Source organism: Callospermophilus lateralis, chromosome 2, assembly GCF_048772815.1.
Source record: "Callospermophilus lateralis isolate mCalLat2 chromosome 2, mCalLat2.hap1, whole genome shotgun sequence".
Taxonomy (NCBI): Eukaryota; Metazoa; Chordata; class Mammalia; order Rodentia; family Sciuridae; genus Callospermophilus; species Callospermophilus lateralis.
Window position 1 is genome coordinate 21,821,801 of NC_135306.1, and position 25,701 is coordinate 21,847,501.

General features: G+C 40.0%; 1 protein-coding gene across 1 annotated transcript in view; it reads left to right on the forward strand.

Moving 5' to 3' along the window:
• The first annotated feature begins 2,230 nt into the window (after positions 1 to 2,230).
• Ptgr1 (prostaglandin reductase 1) overlaps positions 2,231 to 25,701 on the forward strand; it is a 31,597-nt gene continuing 8,126 nt past the window's right edge. The window contains exons 1-8 of the mRNA XM_076843188.2: positions 2,231 to 2,328; positions 4,153 to 4,268; positions 5,733 to 5,778; positions 7,090 to 7,146; positions 11,505 to 11,672; positions 15,669 to 15,786; positions 21,261 to 21,416; positions 23,824 to 23,932. Coding sequence (XP_076699303.2) covers positions 4,163 to 4,268; positions 5,733 to 5,778; positions 7,090 to 7,146; positions 11,505 to 11,672; positions 15,669 to 15,786; positions 21,261 to 21,416; positions 23,824 to 23,932 — 760 coding nt within the window. The 5' untranslated portion in view covers positions 2,231 to 2,328; positions 4,153 to 4,162. The remainder of the gene's footprint in view (positions 2,329 to 4,152; positions 4,269 to 5,732; positions 5,779 to 7,089; positions 7,147 to 11,504; positions 11,673 to 15,668; positions 15,787 to 21,260; positions 21,417 to 23,823; positions 23,933 to 25,701) is intronic.

The following is a 25,701-nucleotide window of genomic DNA, read 5'->3' on the forward strand; positions in this document are numbered from 1 at the left end:
GTCTAGCCTGCTAAGAAAGTGAGGGAGAGGTGCTGTGGTTTCTCCACTGTTCATATTTGATTTTGTACCAGGAATTAGGGGCAAACATATTTGATTTTGGACCATGGGGACAGAGGGTTGAGTTCTTCATACTCATCAGTGAGTTTATGGCACATTACTGTTACTGGTCTGCTGAATTCTTTCCCTCTCTGTAATTTATGTGCATTATTAAAATATCACTATTCCTTAGTCTTCGCTTCTTACTATCGGCAATTATGGTGATATGTTTAATGTGTGTGTAGTTTCTTTTTTTTCTTTTTTCTTTACATGTTCTTATTTAAGGAGGGCATACACTACAATTAACAGACCTCATTCTGTTTCTTTTCTACTGCAGAATTTGTTTTTAGGATCCATGCAAGTTGCTTTATATACATCAAACCAGTGCTTCTGATTGCTGTATTGTAACCCACAGAATGCACCCACCATATTTTAACCATACACTGGGTTATGGGCTGAATTGTGTGTCCCCTCCTCCCACCACAGAAAATTGATATGTCAAAGTCCCAAACCCTAGTACCTCAAATGCAACCATATTTGAAGACAGGATTTTAAAGAGGCAATTAAGGTTAAGTGAGCTCATATAAGTGAGTCTTAATCCATACAACTATATTTGAAATTGGACCTTCAAAAGAGTGATTAATTAAACTGAGGTCTTTAGGTTGGACTGTAATCCAACTGTGTCCTCATTAGAAGAGAGACACCAGAGATGCACAAATACAGAGAAAAGGCCATGAGAGGACACAGAGAGAAGGTGACCATCAATAAGCCAAGGAATGAGACCTCAAGAGAAACCAAACCTACACACTGATCTTGGACTCCAGCCTCCAAAACGTGAGAAAGTAAATTTCTGTTGTTTAAGCCACCCAGTCTATGGTATTTTGTTATGGCAACCCTATCAAACCAAAATACACTCTCGGAAACACCTAGGTTTCTTTCAACTCTTCTATTGAAAAGCTTTTGCATTCAACAAACCACTTTTACTGTGAAACTGACAAAGCTGTACAGCTAACATCTGAAAACCTTTTACTGCTATCTTACATAGAAAATGGGGAATTCTGTCTCTTGGAGTGCTAAATCTTTCATTTAGCGCCTTGTTAATTGAAATCCTGGTAAGGAGAAAAGAGCAATCCTATGCTCAAGGACACTTGATTGGTTTAGGTAATCCAGGGCATAAACTAATTTGTACTCACTGGATTGGCAAAAGGTAAAAACAACATCCTCACTCCTGATGTGAGCTTCAGTTAAAAGGAACTCTTTTATGGAATATTACTTGACAGTTATTTAAGTAATGAGCTACATCTATATCTGTTTATTCAGAGAGATGTCAGTGATATTAAATCAGAAAAAAAAAAAGGGGTAAAGTACCATCTTTAGAAAGATCCAAATTTTCTATTATGTATAATCCATGTCAGTCATGTAATTGACTGACAAAGACTGGGTGAGGGTTTGACGGTATGTAATTGGATATGGTGTGGGTTGTCTGGGACTTACTTACCACCTATGAAGAACTCAGAAGACTGTTACTGGGATCTAGAGATTACCGAATATTAACCACACTCCTGTACTAATCTAAGCACTTGATATTTGACTCATTTTATTCTTTCACAAAGACATTTAATTTTCTTTTGTATTTTGGGGGGTATTTATTTTGTTTTTTGGTATTGGGGACTGAATCCAGGGGCACTTTACCACTGAGCAGCATCTCCAGGCCTTTTTATTTTTTATATTCTGGGACACAGTCTCTCTAAGTTGGTGAAGCTGTTCTGGAACTTGTGATCTTCCTACCTCAATCTCCCGAGTCATTTAATTTTCTTAACACCCACCTCCTTTATCGCTTAGGGATCTAATCCAGGGCCTCATGCATGTTAGGTAAGCCCCCTACCAATGAGTTACACCCCCCAGCTATAAGGTATGTAATTTTCAAAGTTACTCTGGGGGGTAAGCACTATTCCCCACCTCCCTCAACCCCCGCCCCCCCCCATCTTGCAGATGGGTGCTCAAAGCTGCACCACTAGTAAGTAGCTGGCACAGGCTTCCAAGAGGAGCACTCTTAAGATCAGCCCAACTCACACACACACACGCACGCACACACACACACACACACACACACACACACACACGCACATTCCTCAGTTCCAGAGTTCCCTCCAGTGATTCTCTGGCGGTCAGAGGTCTCAGGTTTCCAGAAATAGCTCCTCCCCGGAGAAGCCCCACCTTCCTTGCTTCCGCCTTAAACTCAGCTCTCCGCTGCGCCTTCTCTTCACCAGCAAGTGGAGTCTGCGAGATCTTGTAAGTAGACATCCCACATTCTCTTTTCTCTTTTCTCCCACTTCTCCCTCTGCTCCTCCAGGTCCTCCAATCCCTCTTTTTCCCTGCAGAAACGCGCCTGTTGAGGAGGGTTTGCGCTTACCCTTTCCTCTCCAAGCGCTGAAGGGGAAACTGGGGAGCCGGAGGTCCCAATGCCTCAGGTCCAGGCAGGTTCTTGGGGTGTTCGGGACCGGTGCTGGAGGAAGGGGCAAAATCTGGCTGTATTTCCTTTATGCCCCAGCCGTACGAACTGGAAAGGGGCCGCCAAGAAACTTGCTGGACTGCGAACACTGGGAAGGTGTGAACGGGACGCAGCAGGATCGGAGCCTGCGGCGAGGTGTCTGCGCCGCACGCCGCGCACCGCACCAGGCCCCTTCCCTCCGAGGGCGCTGGCTTCTGCGGCCAGGCTCTTTCAGGGGGCGCTTTCGAGGCTTGTGGCGAGTTCTGAATCACCAGCAAATGCCCTTTTGTAAAGAAAGGCAAGAAACTGGATTTAAAAATAAACAAACAAAAAACCGGGAGACTCAGAAGGATTGAGAAAGTTGATTACCAGAGTCTGGGAGTGGCTTGGGGCGGGAATGAGTTATTAGTGAAAGGTAGGGGAGTAAGTTCTGAGGTCGGCTGCACGAAAGGGTGACTGTAGTCAGAATAATGTGTATTTCGAGGGCTGGGGCTGGGGCTCAGCGGTAGTGCACTTGCCTGACATGTGAGGCTGGGTTCGATTCTCAGCATCACATATAAATAGATAAGGGTCTATCAAAACTAAAAAAAAAAAAAAATAGTGTATATTTCGAAATCACTAAGTATAAGGTGATGGATATGTTAATTAACTTGATCCAATTACTCTACATTGTATTACACATATCAAAACACAGCATCCCAGGTTTCAGAACAAAAAAAAAAAATTACGCTGTACCCCATCAATGTATAAAATTATTAGTTGACAAATAATATTATTTTGTTCAAAAAGACGGAAGAGCTGGGCTTGGACTGGACGGCCCTCAGCGCTCTCTCTGTAATGCAGACGTGTCCCCTCCAGGCTACAGTGCCCCCATTCCGGGGTCCTGGCCAGGAAACAGAGTAAGATCACCAATCCTGCAGGCTTGTCTAGTTGTCACTGGTGGGGAAGGCGTGGTTCCCACTGATGCAGCCCAGTTCGGTGCCCAAAGTCCTGACTCCAGAGCTCAGAGCAGGATTAATCATTTCTTGTTTTGGGGTGGAGGAAAGTTTAAATTCAAATCCTGATTTCCCCATTGGAACCAAAACTAAAGAAAATTCGCTCCTGAAAATGGGGCGTAGCATCGGCGCCACCCAGTGGCATGCAGGCGTCCCTGGGACTGCCTTGAGATGATGGCACTGTCCACCTGAAAGAAGTGAATGAATTTGGTTTTGTGTTTGATTCTTTTTCTGAGGATTTAATTCATGGAAGGTAAGAAACTGGAAGTATTTTCACGCGGAGCAGATGGTCACTGTCCTGGAGAAATTCAGCCTAGTGATGCCTGGGAAAACTTTCCACGTCAGTTTATATTTTTCCTTTCTTTGAAGGTTTCTTTAAGTATCTGTATATTGGCAATGATAACAATGCCCATCTTATAGGGAAGTTCTGGGGATAAAATGATATCATGTATGCAAAGTGCTTAGCACAGCACCAGAAGCAGTAAGTACTAAATAAAAGTGGCTGATGTTACCTGATAATAGAGAAGTAGTATGTGTAGCTGTGCTATCTGGCCACAGTGTCATGTGACTAGAGAACTATAAGAATCCAGTCACTTCAAGGAAGCTGACCATATGTTTACTTTGTTCTAGGAGCTTCAGGATGGTTCTTGCTAAGAGGTGGACCCTGAAGAAGCACTTCAGTGGCAGGCCTACTAATAGTGACTTTGAGTTGAAGACTGCTGAACTCCCACCCTTAAAAAATGGAGGTAAGTCAGACTCCTAAGATTTCAAAATTGTATCAGTTAGCCTTTGCTGCATAACAAACTACCCCAAACCTGGGGGACTTGAAGTAACAATTATTGATTAATTCACAATTCTGAGGGTTAGCAGTTTGGGTTGAGTTAAGGTGAGTGATTCTGTTGGCCTCTCACTCACATGTTTGATGGTTAGCAGGTTTTCTGCTGGGGTGCAGGCCTCATGTCTCCTCTATGAGACCTTTCTAGTAGGCTAGTCTGTTCTCTATCTCAGTGGTCTCCTGGAATTAGAGCAGCTAGAGTTGACAAATTCCAACATGCATTTGCTTTTCAAGCCTCTACTTTTATCTTGGTTTCTAATAACCCATTGGTCAAAGCAAGTTAGATAGCCAAGACCATATTCAAGGGGAAATACAGTTCTTTTTCATTTTTATGTTTTTATTTAGTGCTGGAGATCAAACCCAGGGCATTACACAAGTACTCTACCACTAAGCTACCTTCTCAGTCCCTGAAAATAGATTTCCTGATGGGAGGAGTGGCCAGAATTCCTGCACAAAAGAGTAGGAGGTATTTGTAGCCATTTTGCAGTCTGCCACACTGGCCTTTCAGGGTCTTATATAACCTCTATGTCATATTGGAGGATCCTCAGCTTTTTTTGATCATTGAAACTCATTCTTGGGTTCATTGCTCTTCCTGGCTCTGACAGGACCATGAGGAAAATGTCCTCTGTGTCCTGGTGAGCCTGATGATGACACAGCATGGATTAAGAAGATGGCCCTAAGGGGTGTTTATGAGTGAGTAAATTTTTGAGAAAAGAGGATGCAGTCAAGTAGCATGACAAAGTTATTTATCCCAGTTAAGTCGTGATGGTTGGGACTCAGATGCAGAATTCCAGAAAATATGTGAATGAGGGTCATTTCAGCAAAATACACATTCTTTCATGATAATTAGGACAGATAATGAAATCCTATGTGAGCATGATCAAACCCAGGGCATTACACAAGTATTCTCCCCTACATTCTCAGTCCCTGGAAATAGATTTCCTGGTGGGACTGAGTAGTTACAGATGGGACCCTGGGCAAATTACTTAACTTCAATAAAATGGAAACAATAGTTGAGAATATCAAGTGAAATAATCCATGTAAAGCAAGAAGACAGTGCTGATAAATAACCACATCGTCGCCATCATCATTGTCATTGTCACCATCACCATCATCATCAGCTAGGCTGGGCCAAACATGAGAGCCCTTCTTGTCTCTTCTATAGAAAGCACAGATGAAGGGCTGGGGTGTAGATCAGTGGTAGAGTACTTGCCTAGCATGTAGAAAGCTCAGAATCTGATCCCCAGCCCGGGGGAGGGGATGGGGAACGGACCCTGAAGCAAAAAGATTATCTGCATTTATTTAGAATGCCAAAAATGGCACAGGCACCAAGCCTTGTGTTTCTAACTGCCTGTGGAATATTTATGTTTTGTAGAGGTCCTGCTTGAAGCCTTGTTCCTCTCCGTGGATCCTTACATGAGGTATTATCTTCCTCCTCAAAATTCTTATGCTGTGTGATGGACCCTATTCTGAATTACTGCAATGCACCTTTTAAAATACTCAAAGGAGATACATATTTTTAATTTGATTCAAAACACTGTCATTTCTGCGTTTCTCCCAGTATTGTATCAATGATGGATTCACAGATGCTCATCTGAGAAGCGTAATGAGAGATTAACATGGTTGCTTTCTTTTACAACCATCTTCTCTCTGCTCTGCACAATTTGCCTTTTATTGTTCACCAGAATTGCTTCTGGGGTGGTGGGAAATGAAAAGAAAAAGAAGCTAAGCCCCAATTCACCCATTTCATTTGTGGTAAATAATTTGGACAGAAGTTGCTGAGACTAAAGCCGGATATTCTTGCCTTCCATTGACCTGTGTTCTTTTAATTTAGGTAATCTGTAATTGACTTAAATTTATATACTAGTAAATAACTCGGGGTTGGGGGAATAAAAAGCCTTCCAGGCAACAAATACCTCAGTAATTTTTGCCAAAGTAAGTAATATATTCATCCTTCTTTTAAATATTTTTTTCATGCTGAGCATGGTGGTGCACACCTATAATCCCAGAAACTCAGGAGACTGAAGTAGGAGAATCACAAGTTTGAGGCCAGCCTCAGCAACTTAGTGAGGCTTCAGCAACTTAGTGAAACCCTATCTCAAAATAAAAAATGAAAAGGGTGGGGGATGTAGCTCAGTGGTGAAGCACTCCTGGGTTCATCAGTACCAAAAAGATAAATAAATAAATAAACTCATAGCTGATTGATAAAGATTTAAATCTGAAGTGTAAAATGCAGTGGTTTTTTTTTGTTGTTGTTGTTGTTGTTGTTATTTGTTTTATTTATTTTTGTTTTTTTAGTTGCCAATGGATTTTTAACTTTGTTTATTTATATTTGGTGTTGAGGATCGAACCCAGGGCCTCACACATGTTAGGCAAGTGCTCTATCACTGAGCCACAACCCCAGCCCCTAAAACGCAGTTTAAAAATGTTAACTAGCATCCCTTTTTTGTTTGGCTAGTATTTTAGGTATATTTTTAAAGTTATTGATAGGAACTCACCTCCAATTCAACACGGTGGTAAGACTCTCCTGTCCAGTCATAGGAAGCTACTGCCAGAATGCATCTTAGGGGTCACAGAAACAGAACTGCCCCTAACCATTTCACCTGATTGTGCCACCCTTATGTATCTGGGTTTTATTTCTGCATACTTCCCCAATGGTTTGTTCATTTGAAATTCAAAACGGTTTTCCCCACATGCTCTTAAAACTAAGAATGGAATTTTATTTTTTTCAGAATAGCATCCAGAAAATTGAAGGAAGGTGATATAATGATGGGGGAACAAGTGGCCAGGTAATTATTTTCATTTGTCCCAGTGCTTGGGAAATACACTTCTTCCTGACCTCTTGCTGGGTCCTGTCTCTGTTCATTGCTCCTACTTGAGCCTGTGTAGTTCACTCACTTTTTGATTTGAAAAGCCCCTTGGGAGATTCTGCCTACTTTCTGACTAACCGAGAGGGGGGAAGATGTGAAATTATCAATCTTGCCTCACTCTGCCATCCTTACTTTTAATTACTTTCTTAAACAAATGTATTCATCCAATTAATGATTATTGTAAAAACTCAAATAAACCAAAAATTTAGTCTTGAAACTGAACAGTAAAGTCAGTTGTTGTTAATGGATTGTTATTTCAAAAATTGTTTAGTGCATATAGTTTTATATAGTTTAAGTGGGAATATATGCCATTCAACAAATTGCTTTTTTCTCATTTAATATGTCATAGATATCTTTTGTTGACAGTATGTAAATATATAATCTACCTTTATTAAAAGTTACAAATTATTCCATTATACTCTGACATTTAACAAATCTACTACTGATACAATTGTTTTTTTCCTAATACAAATAATTCTTCAGGGAGCATGTATGTATCTGTGTATTCTTTGTCCACTTGGAGAAGAAGGCTTTACATTAAATTCTCAGTAATATAAATTCTGCTCAAAGGAGTTGCATATTTTTAATTTGAAAAGGTCACAACAATTTGCCCTTCAAAAAGATAGTATGGGCCAGGCACGGTGACGCAGGCCTGTAATCCCAGGGACTCAAGAGGCTGAGACAGGAGGATCACCAGTTTAAAGTCAGCCTCAGTAACTCAGTGAGGCCCTAAGCAACTCAGTGAGACCCTGTCTCTAAATAAAATACAAAAAGGGCTGGAGATGTGGCTCCGTGGCCGAGTGCTCCTGGGTTCAATCCCTGGTAATCAATCACCCACCTCCCCCCACCAAAAAAAAAAAAATAGTATGAGCCTGGATATGATCTTGAACACTTGTAATCCCAGCTTCTGAGGTTGCTGAGGCAGGAAGATTGCAAGACAAAGGCCAATTTAGGCAATTTAGGGAGACCCTATTTCAAAATAGAATACAAAGGGCTGGGGATGTAGATCAGTGGAAGAACTGTTATCTAGCATACACACAAGGTTCTGGGTTCAATCCCAGTACTGGGTTGGGGAGAGTTGAGCATTCACTCCCACCACCCAGTAGTTTTAAAGAACCTCTTTCCTTACACGTATGCCCATCCTTTTTTTTTTTTTTTTCAAGGAAATTCTTTCAGTATTTTTTTTTTTTTTTTTGCAGTTGTAGATGAACAGCATGCTTTTATTTTGTTTGTTTATATGTGATACTAAGGATTGAACCCAGTGCTACACACATGCTATGCAAGTGTTCTGCCACTGAGGTACAACCCCAGTCCACACATATGCCCATTCTTTTCCATCTTGGTTTTGTTGTGTTGTGCTTTGGGACTGATGTGCTGCCCTGGGAATTGAACCCAGGACCTTGTGCATGCTAGGCAAGCACTCCACCATTGAGATTTATCCCCAGCCCTTTCCATTGGTGTTGGCAATCTGAGATGAATTTGTTGATAACTTCATGTTTAGTTTGTATTCCTTTCATTACTAGTGATGTTGACCTTCATTTTGTAAGTTAATTATCAGTTTTCTTCTCTGAATTATTTATGTCCTTTGCTCTTTTCCTTTAGGATTCTTCCTCTGTTTTATTGATTAGCAATTTTTTTTGTATGTCAAAGACATTAGTGTTGCAGATACTTGGGTCTCTTTATCTTTCTACAGTATCCAATCATAATTTAAAAATTTTAAATATTTGCAATTATGGCCTTTTGATTGCATCTTATGCTTAGAAAACTTTTTCACCTCCGAAAGGGTTAAAATATTTATTCATGTTTTCTTCTATATTTTTAGTTTAATTTTACACTCAAATTTGCTAGTCATTTACTTTTTATGTTGGCATAAGGAGTGAGGTGTTTGTGTCTTCATGACTAGCGGATTGGCATAATCTATTTGTTCAAATCTTATTTGGATTTTTATTGATATTTCAATGACCTTGTAGATTGATTGAGAAGAAACTGAGGGGCTGGGTATGTGGCTCAAGCGGTATCGCACTTGCCTGGCATGCGTGCGGCCCAGGTTCCATCCTCAGCACCACATACCAACAAAGATGTTGTGTCCGCCGAAAACTAAAAAATAAATATTAAAAAATTCTCTCTCATTCTCTCTCTCTCTCTCCTCTCTCTCTTAAAAAAATAAAAATAAAAAATAAAGGCATGTAGCACCACACCTTTAAAAAAAAAAAAAAAGAGAGAGAAGAAACTGATATTTTTATAGTCTTTCTCTCCAAGTACAGGGTGTGCTTTTCCATTTATTCATTTTGTCTTATATTCCATTACCAGGGTTCTTCCCACAGATTTTTTGGGGGAGTCTTGGGGGTAGGTACCAGGGATTGAACCCAGAGATACTTCACCACTGAGCCACATCCCCCTGCCCTTTTATTTTATTTTATTTTTGAAAAAGCTCTCACTAAGTTGCTGAGGGCCTCATTAAGTTGCTGAGGATGACCTCAAACTTACAATCCTCCTGGGATTACAGGCGCATGGCACTGCACCTGGCTTCCCATAGGTTTTATACATTTCTTGCTAATAATCAAAGAATGAACGTGTATTGTGTTTACTGAATTGGCAGAGACCTTTAAAATCGTAATACTCAGTAATGGAGATGATGTGATGATACTTTCACTCATTGGGTAATATCCATTAATGGATGATGATACATTATCAGTCCAGAAGTTGGCACAACCTTCTAGAAAGAAAACTGTCAATATGCATCAAGAGTTACAAATGTTTTCATACTCTTTGACCTTGTAATTTTACATGTAGAAATGTTGTCTAAGGAAAAAGTAAATTCATATTTATCAGTATTAATTAAAATGTAATTTACATTAGGAAGGATACTGGGAATAAACTAATGAATAATTAAATTCATTATAATTTTTTTTGGGGGGGGGATTAAACCCAAAACTACTTTACCACTGAGCTACACACTTATCCCTTTTTATTTTGAGACAGAGTCTCCCTAAGTTGCTGAGGTTGACCTATAACTTGCAATCCTCCTTAGCCTCCCAAGTCATGGGATTACAGGCATACACCACTGTGCCTGCTGCTTGTTATAGTTTTTTAAGGATTCTTAATGACATGGAGAGAAGCAAAAATTACATAGACCAATATAGTGTTGGTAGTTAAATTTGGTTACAAACGTTGCTTCATATGAGCACAGTGACACACACCTGTTGTAATCTCAGCAACTCGGGAGGCTGAAGCAGGAGGATTGCAAGTCCAAGGCCAGCCTTAGAAATTTAGAGAGGCCCTAAGTAATTAGTAGGACCCTGTCTCAAGAAATAAAAAGGGCTGGGGATATAGCACAGTTGTAAAGAACAAAAGCAAAAACAAAGCCTTGGTTCAATCCCTGGTACCAAAAAAAATTTTACTTAGTTGTGTAAATATGTATAATATACATCTTAAAGGATATTACTAACATTTCCATAACATACACAAAGATATTAGCAATTACCTTTGTGTTTGTGGATTATAACTGATATTTTTATCTTACCTGTTTTACATTTTCTAGAACAAAATGTGTTATATAATCTTATGATCTAGGGGAAGATAGTAAAGAATAGTGAGAGTGGGAAAAAAAATAAAAGAACTGAGACGGAAATGGGGCAGCTCAGAGAGGAAGTCAGGAATAGCTAGGAGCAGTCAGTGTCCTGCAAACCCATGGGAAGCGTTCATGGTGAGCTTCAGTGTTGAATGGAGTACAAAGATAAAATGGGGTAGTGATTAAAGGATGGCCACTGGATTGGAATCGGGAGGTTGTTGAGACCTTCATGGAACAGTGGTGGCGGAAGGCAGGTTATTAAGAAAATGGGAAGTGAGGAGGATCAGCTTCAAAAGCAACTAGAAGGAGGAAGGTGGGAAGATGAGAAGCTTAAGAGGTGGCAGAATGAGCCTGCGCACATGCTGAAGCAAAGGCGGTGGAGGGGGAGGTGTTAGCGATTCAGGAAAAAGGAAGGCAAAAGGTAGAGGCGAGGCCCTGAAGAGAAGAGGCTGCCGTCCAGGCCACCTGGAGCCAAGGAAGGAGGCTTCTTGCTTAAAAAGGAGAGAAGTAGGTGAGGCGAGGATGGACTTCTCTTTGAGGGACCCCGTGCGATGATGCCTAGGGGTAACTGGAGGGGTGACAGGCTACCACTCATGGAGGTCATCCTCGGGCCCATTCCTGAACACTAACAACACTAATGTCACAGCATCCCGACCCCTACAAAAGGGAAGAGGTGTCACATGTCTTGATGCGCTTTACCTTTCAGAGTTGTGGAAAGTAAAAACTCAGCATTCCCCAAAGGAACTGCTGTACTGGCTTATTTGGGCTGGACAACGCACTCCATTTCTGATGGGAAAGGACTGGAAAAGCTGCCTACAGACTGGCCACATTCACTACCACTGTCTTTGGCTCTGGGGACAGTAGGTATGCCAGGGTGAGTTTCATGAGTATATTTCATTTGTTTGAATGCCTGACCCTCGGGTTTTCTAAATTGGTTGGTCCAGAACTTGGTCCACAAGAACAGACATGAAGCATTATAGGCCTAGAATCAAAAAAGTTGAACTCAGAGCAGAGAGGAGAATGGTGATTAGCAGGAGCTGAGGGCTAGGGAACTGGGGAAATGCTTGTCAAAAGATATAAAATTTCAGTTAGACGGGAATTTCAAGAGATGTACAACATGGTGCCTGTAGTTAACAATATATTGTATACCTGAAAATTGCTAAGAAGGTAGATTTAAAATAGTCTTACTATGCCAAGTAAAATATATGTTAATTAGCTTGATTAAGCCATTCATATATGCATATTTTTTTCAAAACAACCCATTGTACATTATAATATATATACGATTTTCACTCATCAAGTACAAATTAATAAATAAAGAGAAGGAAAAGGTGGTCTAGAATTAACCTTGATGCTGAAGAAAGGAGACGGGAATCAGACTCCCAGGTATACAGGAAGCACCATAAGAAGTGACATGGCACATGATCCCCACCAGCAGCTGGCACAAGGGAGACACAAAGGAACCAGCTGTTCCCGGCCCTGGGAGGCTCTTGGCATCAGCGCTCATCTCTGCCTTTGCTTCAGAGTCTGGAAAGGGAGAGGGATTTCAGCCAGCGTGGTCTTTCTGTACTGGCTCTGCTTCCTCCTCACCTCTCTCTCTATACATCTGTTTCCTGGGGTAGAAGAGGATCTGAAGTTTACTTAGTTGAGATGAATCACAGTATTTGTTCAGTCACTCCGCCTGGAAGAGGTTTAAAATATGCTGATGGCCATATCTCTCAGGAAGACTCCTGGGTCTACACTTCAGTTCCCTGCTGAACTTTGAAACCTCGCATTTCCTTTTACACCCTGGAGAAACAAGGCCATTATTGCCTTTAGTGTCCCCAAATCTTTGCCAACCTGAAATTCATTTCTTTCCTTTCTCTAAGTGGTGTGATCTTTTCTTTTTTCCCCCTTCTCCACTCCTTATTCCCTTCTTTGAAGAGCTTCTAAAGAATGAAATAGAAATATAGACCCCTAAATGATCAGTCTGTTATAAAAATAACTTCCATAAACCCCAAGTTCATATTCCAGTCAGAATTTGAACTCGGAGTCACCAGTGCCAAAAGACATTGTGAAATCAGAGGCGGCTCAATGCCTTCTCACATTCAGTTAGTGGACATTAACCAGAATTAGAGTGCATCCTAGTTTTTTCTGCCTGCCCTTCCTTCACTCTCCGCTGGTGACAGCTCTTCCTCCTGCCTTGTCATCTCACCCATCCTTCTCTCTGAGCTGTGAGTCAGGTGGAGGAGAGCAAAGGTGAAGGTAGACCTGAGGGAACTTGGGAGCAAGTCTCCCATGACTCAGCCGGGAAGAAAGTGAGTTGTAAGATATTAGGGGATCTTGACTCCCAAAAGAGAATCAGTGTGTATTTCTTATTCATCTCTTCCAAGCCTCTAAGGAATGCACTTTTACTCCCATCAATCAACTTTATGCCAGTGGTTCTCAATGATTGAGGGGAGAATTACATCATGCCTGTTTCTAAGCATTCTCTAGCAACATACCACCTATTTGTTGAGACTACCCACCATGGTGGATCACTCCAATGAGATAGGTCAATTTTTAAGAATGCTTGGACCATTGCTAAAAATTATAAATTCTGTTAAATTTTGAAATCAGTGTATTTCAACTGTCCACACTCCAGATTTAATATCCTCCCCCCTAAACTATTGTGTCATTCCCTTCCATTTAGTTGAAAGACATCTCATGTGTTTTTCTCTCTAGATTGTTGTTGTCCAGTCTTAGCTATAGCGTACCTTGATTTTCTCCCTAGGATTTCTTTACAGCTGCCTAGTCCATCTTATCTCCATTTGTTAGTCCACTTTCTATCACTATAACAAAATGCCTAAGATAACTAACTTATAAAAAGAAAAGGTTGATTTTCACTCATCATTTTAGAGGTCCCAGTCCATGATAGATTGGCCAGTTGCTTTTGGGCCTGTGGGGAGACAGCACATAATGGCAGGAGTACAAGGTAGAACAAAACCATTCTCCTGTTGGCCAGTTAGAGAAAGAAAGAGGAAGAGAGCAGTGTTCCACTGGCCCCTTCAAAGCATATCCCCAATGACCTAAAGACCTCTCCCAAGGCCCCACTTCCTAAAGCCTCTGCCACATCTTAACAGTGCTTGCCAACTGGGGAATAAGCCTAAAACATGCGCCTTGGAAGAACATTTAAGATATAAACTGTGATTTAGTCTCCAAGCCACTGTTTCTATGAAGTCCTCCTTAGTCCAAAGTTCACCTTTGACCTCCCCAAGAATTTCTTTTTTTTGTTGATGTCTCCATCTTATCTCCATTTTATTTTTAAAAGAAATTAGTTTGGAAAAGGCCTTGTATATCTTAGGTCAATATACAAACTGACCGGAAATCCCAAGGAGGTAGCTTCAGGGAGAACAGATGCTGGGTGCCACGAGTTCATTAGTTGATTTCATCATTGGTGAACATCCTAGATTATATTTACACAAACTAAAATAGCTACAATGTTGCTGTAGTCCCGCTGGGTTAAATAACTGAGAGGTGACAAGCAACTTGAAGGTTGAATTGGGAACTACTTTATTGCGAGTGATCTCAGCAGGAACTGAGAACTCAAAGTAGCGGGCACCCAAGGTAGCAGGAGCCGCTTCTCTGTCAGACTGCAGAGGTACATATACCCAACTAATTACACACAGCTTAACTTAATTGACATCATCTAGACACAGCAGTCAGTCATTAAGGAATCCTCACATTTTAATGGCTCATTGGCATTGGCTCAGAAACCACTCCTCCTAGCATACTGCCAGGCGCCATCTTAACTTGGTTGTGGCCCTCATCACAGTGTCATATAATTTTATGGACCACTACTGAATATGCAGTCTGTCCTTGACCAAAACATCATTATACAACTCATGATTGTATTTGAATCCTCAGAAAAAGATATTACCTGTGCCTGTCACTGTCTTCCCCTTAGGGCCCAACTGCCATGGGCCCCAAATATAAACAGAGGCTGAATAAAACAATGTCATGCTCACATGCAGGTTCTGTTTTACACAGAAATCACTTTAGATGAATTTGTCTGAAATTTTGCAGGTCCCTTAACCGTCACTATAATACATATCGATCTTTGGCACAGACTTAAGGATGCAGAAATACATCTTAAAAATTTATCTATGACTGAACTTCATTTCTTTCTCAGGCCCTTATTTGGGCCAGTTTAGTAAAAGAAAACTTCTGGTGAGTTCTTACTGGCAGAATGGGGACAACGTCTCCATCTTAATCGGTGTCAGTCTTATGCTGTTCCCTCTCAATGTCTTCCATTCCACCCTCTTCCAAGTTTCAAGCCACTGGGGTGTGGTGGTGTCTTCACCCAGTCCCCACCGTGACTGTCTACACTGCATCTCTGTAGGCCCAGTGGTTCTTTCTTGGCAAGCTAACCTCACATACCACTTCAGGGCACATGGGGAAATTCAGAAGTTCTTCTATACCTCTCTGGGGCTATCAGAAACTCAGGATGCTGTCTCTGAGCCTCTCATGCCTATCACAGCATAGCATCCACCCTGCAGCCAAGGCACTGTTAACACTGAGGCTTGCTCTGTGAAGCTCACCGTCTCCCTAGGAGTTACATGGAGACAAGGCATGAGTTCTCCATTCTTGGGGCCCCAAAGTTTAAGTCTTTCTTCATCCCTGAGATTGGACCTGAACATGATGTGATGAAGCCCCATCCCAGCCAATTCTCTACTCCCTTCCTATTTCAAATCATCTGAATTCTTATCTGGGACTAGAGAAGAAGGTGGACCAATCATCATTTCCTGTATTTCTTACTTTGGACTCCATGGCACTGGGCTGCTAAGAAGTCCTTCAAGGTTTATATAAAAGAGGAACAAATCTACTCACATATCCTGTTTTCTTTCCTTAGCCTAACTGCCTACTTTGGCCTGCTTGACATCTGTGGTGTGAAAGGTGGAGAAACAGTGATGGTTAATGCAGCGGCAGGAGCAGTGGGCTGTGTTGTGGGGCAGATAGCTAAGCTCAAGGTAAGTGTCTTCCTCCAGCAACATTTAGTCAAGACCCTCGGAGCACATTGGGAATGCAATGTGAACACAGAGATCTTCCCTAGTCTTGAGGAGTTTACAATCAAGTCAGTGGATCTTGCGTGGAAGTTAGAGATTGGGAAGTAAGGGAGATGAGGAAAACATGTAGAAGATAAACTGAATGATATATGATAACATTCAGGTATAAGTCAGGACTGGCCTCCAGTTTGAGTGGGATTTTGTAAGCACTAATTATTTTTTTACAAGACATTCTTTTGCCACAACTTAACCTCCTTTATTCATTACTGCATTGTGCAATAGAGGAGCTTGAAGCCAGACATGGTAGAGCACGCCTATAATCCCAGAAACTCAGGAGGCTAAGAAGGAGGATCGCGAGTTCAAAGCCAACCTCAGGAAAAGCAAGGCCTTAAGCAACTCAGTAAGACCCTATCTCTAAGTAAAATACAAAATAGGGCTGGGGATGTGGCTCAGTGGTCAAGTGGCCCTGAGTTCAATCCCCAGTACCCAAAAAAAGTAAAAAAAGAGGAGTTTGAGATCAGCCAAAACAAGAATCATTGCCCACATGTGGCTCTATTGCAAACTGTTGCACCAGCAAGAAACAGGCAGTGAGCTCAGAGCAGTGGGGCTCTGTCCTGGGAACTAACTCCTGGAAGGCATTCAGGGCACAGAAATGTTGCCTCTTATTTGGGCAGGTCTCTGCTTAAGGGATCCAATCTGATGGTGGGTGTATAGGGCAATAGGCAGATTGGACCTGGTCAGAATTTGTTACTACCCGTTAAAATATTCCAAGCTGATCTAGTTTAGTTAATCTAGCTTTGCCAGAGGCTGGGATTTAGGACTCAGGACCTAGTTGCTAGGGGATGAGGTGAATGGAATGCTGATGAGTTCAGGGCTATACCCAACAGCCAAGGATGAGGGCTGGTCTCCAGTACTGATGGGGTTTGGAATACAAATATGAGGCTGCCTTAGAGGTGGCAGAAATTACTTATTTAAAGAAGTAAGTAATTAAATAGGAATAGAGGTTGAATTTTATGAATGCCATTTCAGCATTTATCCCATTCATTTTGCAGTCACTGGGTTTTATTAATTTTCTAACATGCAACCATTCTAGCATTTACAGAATAAGTTTTATTTAATATGGCATGTTATAGATTTACACTTTTGGAGTTGACTTGATAACTTTTGGGTTTTGGTGCTGGAATGCAGTGTGAACACAGAGATCTTCCCTAGCCTTGAGGAATTTACAACCTAGGGCCTTGTGCATGCTAAGCACATGCTCTACCACTGAGCTACACCCCAGCTCTGATTCAATAATATTTTAAAGAGAACTTTCACATCTGTATTTACAGGTGAATTTAAAGTTTTGTTGTTCCCCACTTCCACCCCAAACTGAAGAGTGTCTAGCCAGACTTGGTTTATGCTGGACTTACAAAATAAATAAAGAGTATTTCCAATACTTCAAATTTCAAGTGTTTTATTAAAAATACAAGGAATTTTTATTCCAGAAGTTTGATAGGATTTGTATTTAACCTTATGCATTTATATTCAACTCTTCTGTTCATTTTATGTAATTTTATCTTTTTACCCCATCTAAAAGTCTCAGTGTATTAACAGGTAAATTTAAGCCACTCATACAAATTGTCAAAACTGGAATATTGGGCTGGAGATATCGCTCAATGACAGAGTGCTTGCCTAACATGCATGAGGTACAAAACTAAATAAATAAATGAAAAGGATTGGGGATATAACTCAGTGGTAGAGTAACCCTGGGCTCAATTCCCAGGACCAATGGAAAAAAATCTGTTTTATTTAAATTTTGCTAGTGTCTATATGCATATTTTCTATACAATAACCAAACCTATATGTCTGTGAACTTCTAATGTAGTATATTATACCCCCTTATTCTACTCCCGTATTCTACATTTTGTTTTCAACAGTCTAATTTTATTTACAAAATTTTGGGGGGGTGTGGAACCAGGGATTGAATCCAAGGGAGCTTGACCACTGAGCCACGTCCCCAGCCCTTTTTTTTTTTTTTTTTTTTTTTAATGTTTTATTTAGAGACAGGGTCTCACTGAGTTGCTTAAAGCCTCACCAATTTTCTGAGAGTAGCTTTGAAGTGACACCCTCATGCTTTAGCCTCCCAAGACCCTGGGATTACTGGTGTACACCATCGCACCCAGCAACAATCTAATTTAAAAATTCCATACTATTAGGGCTGGGGTTGTGTCTCAACGGTAGAGCACTCGCCTCACATGTGTGAGACCCGGGATCGATCCTCAGCACCACATAAAAATAAATAAACAAAATAAAGATATTGTGCCCTCTATAACTAATATATATATTATATATATAACAATAATTCAGTTTAAAAAAATTCCATATTATTAAAATGTGTTGGTTATGACATCTAAAAATGCCTTCTAATTTTGCTTGGATTAGATCCCAAAGACATGACCCCTTTACCTCATAGCTGTCATTCTGAGAGTGCTTTCTGGAATGCTCTCCAGTTGTCTATGATGAAGCAGCATCTAGCCCAGTACTTTGGACCAAATCAAAGACTAAGGGGCACTACCTAGAGAGCTGCCAAAGTTGAAGTTGCACCAAGAAATAACTTACACATCATTGCAAGGAAAGAGAAGCCTCAAAATGGAGAACCCAGGAAGTCAAATGAATAGGTTATTAAAGAAGCAGGTTGAAAGCCCAGCAGCCCAGACACACTCATACCAGCCTCTGCAGGGCCCAGGCACACAGCGGGCCAGATCCACTCCTTTCCAGGCCGGGCAGACACTCACCAGAGCCTAGCCTCCTGTGCAGGGTTGCCTCCTCTGACCAGCAGACTACCATGGGAGGTCAACAACAGTGGTCTCGATCTACCCACTCCAACTAATGCAGGTCCCAGATCCAGGATGCAGTAGTATCTATTGAGGGACACCAGCAGGGTCTGGAATCCCAACATCAAGGTGAGGTACAGAAAATCTGTACGGGTACTACAAGAATATACGGAAGAAACTGTAATATCTCAGATCCACACTGCAAGAAAGGAAGACACATAGACAATATGAAAAAAACAAGGGAGGAAAATGCCCCAAACAAACCAGAACTCTATAGTAACAGAAGCCATGGACAGCAACGTAGATGAAATGTTGGAGAAGAAGTTCAGAAGGTTCAAAATTAAAATGATATGTGAATTAAAGAATGACCAAATACAAGCTCCAACAATGAGATAAGAGAGCAAATACAGGTAGCAAAAACTTTGCTGATATGATATGATTCTATACTTGGAAGACTCTAAAAGTTCCACCAGAAAACTTCTAGAACTAGTAAATGAATTCAGCAATGTAGCAGGATATAAAATCAACACCCATAAATCAAAGGCATTTCTATATATCAGTGACAAATCCTCAGAAAGGGAAATGAGGAAAACTACCCCATTCTCAATAGCCTCAAAAAAAAAAAAAAAAAATGGGAATCAACTTAACGAAAGAGGTGAAAGATCTATATAATGAAAATTACAGAACCCTAAAGAAAGAAATCAAAGAAGACCTTAGAAGATGAAAAGATCTACCTTGTTCTTGGATAGGCAGAATTAATATTATCAAAATGACCATACTTCCAAAAGCACTATTCAGATTTAATGCAATTCCAATCAAAATTCCAATGACATTCCTCATAGAAAAATAAAAAGCAATCATAAAATTCATCTGGAAAAATAAGAGATCCAGATAGCTAAAGCAATCCTTGGCAGGAAGAATGAAGCAGGTGGCATTACTATACCAGACCTTAAATGATACTACAGAGCAATAGTAACAAAAACAGCATGGTATTGGCATCAAAACAGACCGGTAGACTTTATAGTACAGAATAGACTAACTCACAAAACTACAATTATCTTATATTAGACAAAGGTGCCAAGAACATGCATTGGAGGAAAGATAGCCTCTTCAACAAATGGTGCTGGGAAAACTGGAAATCCATATGTAACAAAATGAAATTAAACCCCTATCTCTCACCATGCACAAAACTCAACTCAAAATGGATCAAGGACTTATGAATACATCCAGAGACCCTGTGTATAATAGAAGAAAAAGTAGGCCCAAATTTCCACCATGTGAGATTAGGCCCCAACTTCCTTAATAAGACTCCTGTGGCACAAGAATTAAAATCCCAAGAATCAATAAATGGGATGGACTCAAACTAAAACGTTTCTCCTCAGCAAAAGAAACAATCTGTGAGGTGAATAGAGAGCCTACATCTTGGGAGCAAATTTTTACCTCCCACACATCAGATAGAGCACTAATCTCTAGGGTATATAAAGAACTCAAAAAGCTAAACACCAAAAAAACAACCCAATCAATAAATGGGCCAAGGACATGAACAGACACTTCTCAGAAGATGATGTACAATCAATCAACAAATACATTAAAAAATGTTCATCATCACAAGCAATTAGAGAAATGCAAATCAAAACCACTTTAAGATTTCATCTCACTCCAGTCAGAATGGCAGCTATTATGCATACAAACAACAATACTTGTTGGTGAGGATGTGGGGAAAAGGCACACTCATGCATTGCTGTGGGACTGCAAATTGGTGCAGCCAATATGGAAAGCAGTATGGAGATTTCTTAGAAAATTGGGAATGGAACCACCATTTGACCCAGCTATCCTTCTCCTAGGACTATACCCAAAGGACTTAAAAACAGCATACTACAGGGACACAGCCACATCAATGTTTTTAGCAGCGCAATTCACAATAGCTAAACTGTGGAACCAACCTAGATGCCCTTCAATAGATGAATGGATAAAACAAATGTGGCATACACACACACACACACACACACTGGAATATTATTCAGCAACAAAAGAGAATAAAATCATGGCATTTGCAGGTTAGAGAAGATAAATGGAGTTAGCCAATCCCCCAAAAAACAAATGCCAAATGTTTTCTTTGATATAAGGAAGCTGATTCATAGTGGGATAGGAAGGGGGAGCATAGGAGGAATACACCAACTCTAGATAGGGCAAAGGGGTGGGACGGAAAGGGAGGGGGCATGGGGTAATTAATGATGGTGGAATGTGATGATCCTTATTATCCAAAGTACATGTATGAAGATACGATTTGGTGTGAATATACTATGTATACAACCAGAGATATGAAAAATTGAGCTTTATATGTGTAATAAGAGTTGTAATACATTCTGCTATTATATATAAATTTTAAAAAAGTGAAAAAAAAAGCAGTTTGAAACAAACTTCAAACCAAGTAAACAGAAGGCAAGCTGAAGTGGGATTGTGGACTCGTTCCAGTTTCACTCATGAGGTCTGTTGTTCCATCATGGTATTCCTCATGCAGGAGGTGTGAACTTGGGGAACTTGACCATGCTAGACCAGAAACGTGGAGTTGGACCATGCTTCTGGCTCATGAATGGTTCTTATTTTTCCCTCTCCATTTAGGGCTGCAAAGTCGTTGGAGCAGCAGGGTCTGATGAAAAGATTGCCTATCTTAAAAAGGTTGGATTTGATGTTGCCTTTAACTACAAGAAAGTAGAGTCTTTGGAAGAAACTCTGAAAAAAGCGTCTCCTGATGGTTATGATTGCTATTTTGATAATGTAAGTGTAAACTGATTTAATATTCAATTTATTAATAAGACATTATATAAAGGAATATACTAGTTTCTATATAGACTGTATGAAGAAAGTACCTATGCCTCTTTTAAAAATAGCTTTATTGAGATATAATTCAATAATTCAAATATAATTCATTCATATATAATTTAAAATATAAAATTCTAGGCTTGGCATGTTGCTCAGTGGTGGAGCACTTGCCCAGCATATGTGAGGTCCCCCTTCACCCACCACTACACACACAAAAATTATAGAATTCAGCCATTTTTAATACAGTCACAAAATACAACCATCATTACAGTTTTAGATAAGAAACACTCACCAGCTGTCACCCCTTTGTTTCCCCTTAGAAAGTGATCTTTTGGGACTGGCTTCTTTCACTTAGCAAAATATTTTCAAGTTTCATTTATATTGTAGCATTTATTAATAACTCTTTCCTTTTATGGCTGAATAATATTTCACTATATGGATCTACCACATTCATCAATCAATACACATATGATTCGTTTATAGTTTTTGGCTAACATGTATGAGATTGCTATGAACATTCATGGACATGTTTTAGTGTGAACATGTTTTCATTTCTCTGGGGTATTCACCTATGAGTAGAACTGCTAGGTCACATGCTAGCTTCATGATGAACATTTTGAGAGACTGCCAGACTATTTCACAAAGTGGCTACACTATCTTCCATTTCCCCACCAACAATCTGTGAGAGCTACATTTTTTCCATTCCTTTACCAAAACTGGTCATGGTCCATTATCTTATTATAACCATCTGTGTTTGAAGTGATATTTCATTGTGTTCTGATTTACATTTCCTCTATGGCTAATGATATTGAAGATCTTTTCCTCTACATTTGTGTATCTTCTTTGGAGAAATGTGTGTTCAAATACTTTGCCTGTCCAATCAGTGGATTATTTCAAGGGTTAATAAGAGTTCTTTATGTATCTGGTTATAAATCTCTTATCAGATTCAGCTGATCACAGGAACATCAAACCATTGCTCTTAGAAGAAATACGTACCTATATGTACATTTCTCACATAAATTAAATTTCTCACATAAATTAATTTTTAAAGATGCCTCTCCCTAGTAGCTTCTATTTTCTTTTTTAAAAAATACGTCTTAGTTGTTGATGGACCTTTATTTTATTCATTTATTTATATGTGGTGCTGAAATCAAACCTAGTGCCTGACACATGCTAGGCAAGTGCTCTACCACTGAACCACAACCCCAGCCCCAGCTTCTATTTTTTTTACAAAAGAGAAAAAGAGGTTCAGAAGTGTTAAGTAACTTGCCTTGGCTGCTGCACCTATTATTCCCAAAGTTGGCATTCATACCCTACCCAGCCTCCCCAAGAGCTTCTTGAACTACACTGCTGTGCCCCCTTCCTTGAATCTCTATGCAAGAGTTGAACCTTCCTGGTTCAGCATCTATCGGGGACATCTGTGTCTTTTCCCTGCTCTGTGCATGACTGCAAATGACCAGGGAAAGCTCTGAGTTTTGATTTTGAAAGTTACAAATTTTAGGACATAGTGCACTTCATAAATATGGAATCCACTAATAATGAGGATCAACTGCATGTAGTTTGCAAATATTTCCCCCCATTCTGTGAGTTATCTTCATGGTCTAGATAGTATCCTTTAAAGCACAAAAGTTTGACATCTTGATGAAGTCTAATTTAAAAATTTTTTTGGTTGTTTTTGTTGTTGTTTGAGCTTTTGGTGTCATGTCTAAGAAGGTTTTGCCTTACTCGGGGTCATCAAGATTTATTCCCGTGTTTTCTTCTATGAATCCCATAGTTTGAGTTCTTACATTCAGGTTGGTATTTTAAGTTAGTTTGTGCATGGTATAAGAAAGAGGTTCAATTTCATTCCTTTCCTAAAGGAGGGAAAAAAGAATTTTTTTGCCCTCCACTGAATTGTTTGGGCATTTGTATAGGAAATCAATTCATCATAAATGTAGGGTTTATTTTTGGTACTTCCAATTCAGTCCCACTGATCTTCATTTCTATTTTTCAAACCATCTTGATTAATTTAGCTTTGCAGTAAGTTTTGAAATAAGAAAGTGTGAATCTTCAACTTTGTTCTTCCTATGTCTTTTGAGTATTTTTCCGTTCTTTTAGATTGTACAGCAATAAGACTATTGGACTGATGAGGGAATCCCAATATTTAATACATTAAAATTTATTTTATTATAAGGTATATTTCTAGATTAAAATAGAAATGTCTATTTCTAATGTCTTTTTCAATTGCAATTTTCTTCACTGTTGGATAATTTAATGCACTTTGTTTCTGCTAAAAAAATATGAAATAGCAATTGTGATTTAATGATTTCTCCTAATTCTAATGCTTAGATTATTTAAAGTGTTCTTTGTTTCTCCTGTTTAGGTAGGTGGAGAGTTTTCAAACGTTGTCATACCCCAGATGAAGACTTTTGGAAGAATTGCCATCTGTGGGGCCATCTCTACATACAACCGGACTGGTCTGCCTCCCCCAGGTAATGAGTTCATGCGGTGATCACAGGCTAGGAAGCTTAGGGAGGCTTCATAGATATGGGAAGGTCATCAAAATGTGAGAATGACTTCCTGATATTATTGATGAAATTTAAAAACATAGCATTTATTAAAATAAAATATATGATTTCATATATTTTCTGCTAAATCAGCTTAGATTTACTTATTTATTTTGTAGCACTTGAACCCAAGGATACTTTACCAGTGAGATACACCCCAGCCCCTTTATTTTTTCCCTCAGCTTGTTTTTTACTTTTTATTTTGAGACAGAGTCTTGCTAAGTTCCCACAGCTGGCGTCAGACTTGAAATCCTCCTACCTCGGCCTTCTAAGCAGCTGATATTACAGGTGTGCACCACCACACCTGACTTATATTAGATTTCAATATGAAAACATAACAACGGGGGGAGCTGGGGTTGTGGCTCAGCGGTAGAACACTAGCCTAGCACGTGCGAGTGCCTGGGTTCGATCCTCAGCACCACATAAAAAAAAATAAAAATAAAGGTATTGTGTCCAACTACAACTAAAAAAATAAATATTTTTTTAAAAAGAAAGAAAGAAAAATAACAGGATCCAAGAACACAGAAGAAACACTTATAACAAGTTCTAGTTTTTTACCTATCACTTTCTGCCGATTTGTAAAAAGACAGCCATGATTTGAGTTAGAACACTTTGGCTCTCCGTGGTATTAGATGACTAGGTGGTGGAGGGTGACTTGACACTGCTCAAGGGAAGGGTAGGCTATCCGTCCTATAGTCTCAGGCAGTGCTTCCCAGTAGCAAGACAGTTGGCCTGACCAGTCTGACAGTTGCATTTCCCTGACAATGCTCCACTGTGTGTTTTGTTTCTCCACTGCCCTGCTGTGCCCAGCATCCCCCATTCTCCACTGTCTTGTACTGGTCTTCCCTCCCCCGCCACACTCACAAAGGTTCAACAGCAGTATCAACAGAAAACTGTATTCATCTTTCCCAGTCCTATGAAAGGTCTTGTATAGGCCTCATATCTCAGATGGGAAGATGAATGGCCAAGACAATTAGAGACTCCTTAAATCCTATTAGCAGCAGACATAAAACAGACTAGTCTTCTGAGCTCCTCATATAGCAAGCAACAAAATCCTTTCTGCTACAATGATTCTGTGCTGTTACCAAGATTACAGATTTACTGTGGTCCCCCGAAAAGGAGAAAAAAAGAACAAAAATGAGTCTTCTAGACTACAATCAAGTTCTAGGCAACCATAAATTGTTCACTCATTCTATGATGGGCTTGACTAATGGGAATGAAGTTTTACAGTCTCACTAATTAACAACACAACTGCATGAAGAGGGTGGCTGAGAGTGGAAGGGGCAACTTACAGATTCTCTCTTGGGCTGTGAAAAAAATAAGAGAAACTAGCTTCTCTAAGAAGGAAATTCCAGATTCACTTGGCAACTTTATTGTTAGGAACTTTTTTTTTCACCTTTATATTTCTAATTGATGAGCTAGAATCGTGAGAAATCTTCTGCCTGCTAACTGAGCAGAGTTCTATGATGCTTTTGCTTAGACACATCTAATTAGATTTAAGTAACTTGAACTGGTCTTTTTAAAAAAAAAAAATTATTTCTTAGTTGTAGTTGGACACAATACCTTTATTTTATTTCATTTATTTTTATATGGTGCTGAGGATCGAACCCAGGGCCTCGCACATGCTAGGCAAACACTCTACCCGTAAGCCACAATCCCAGCCCCTTGACCTGGTCTTTTTAACAATTAGTCTT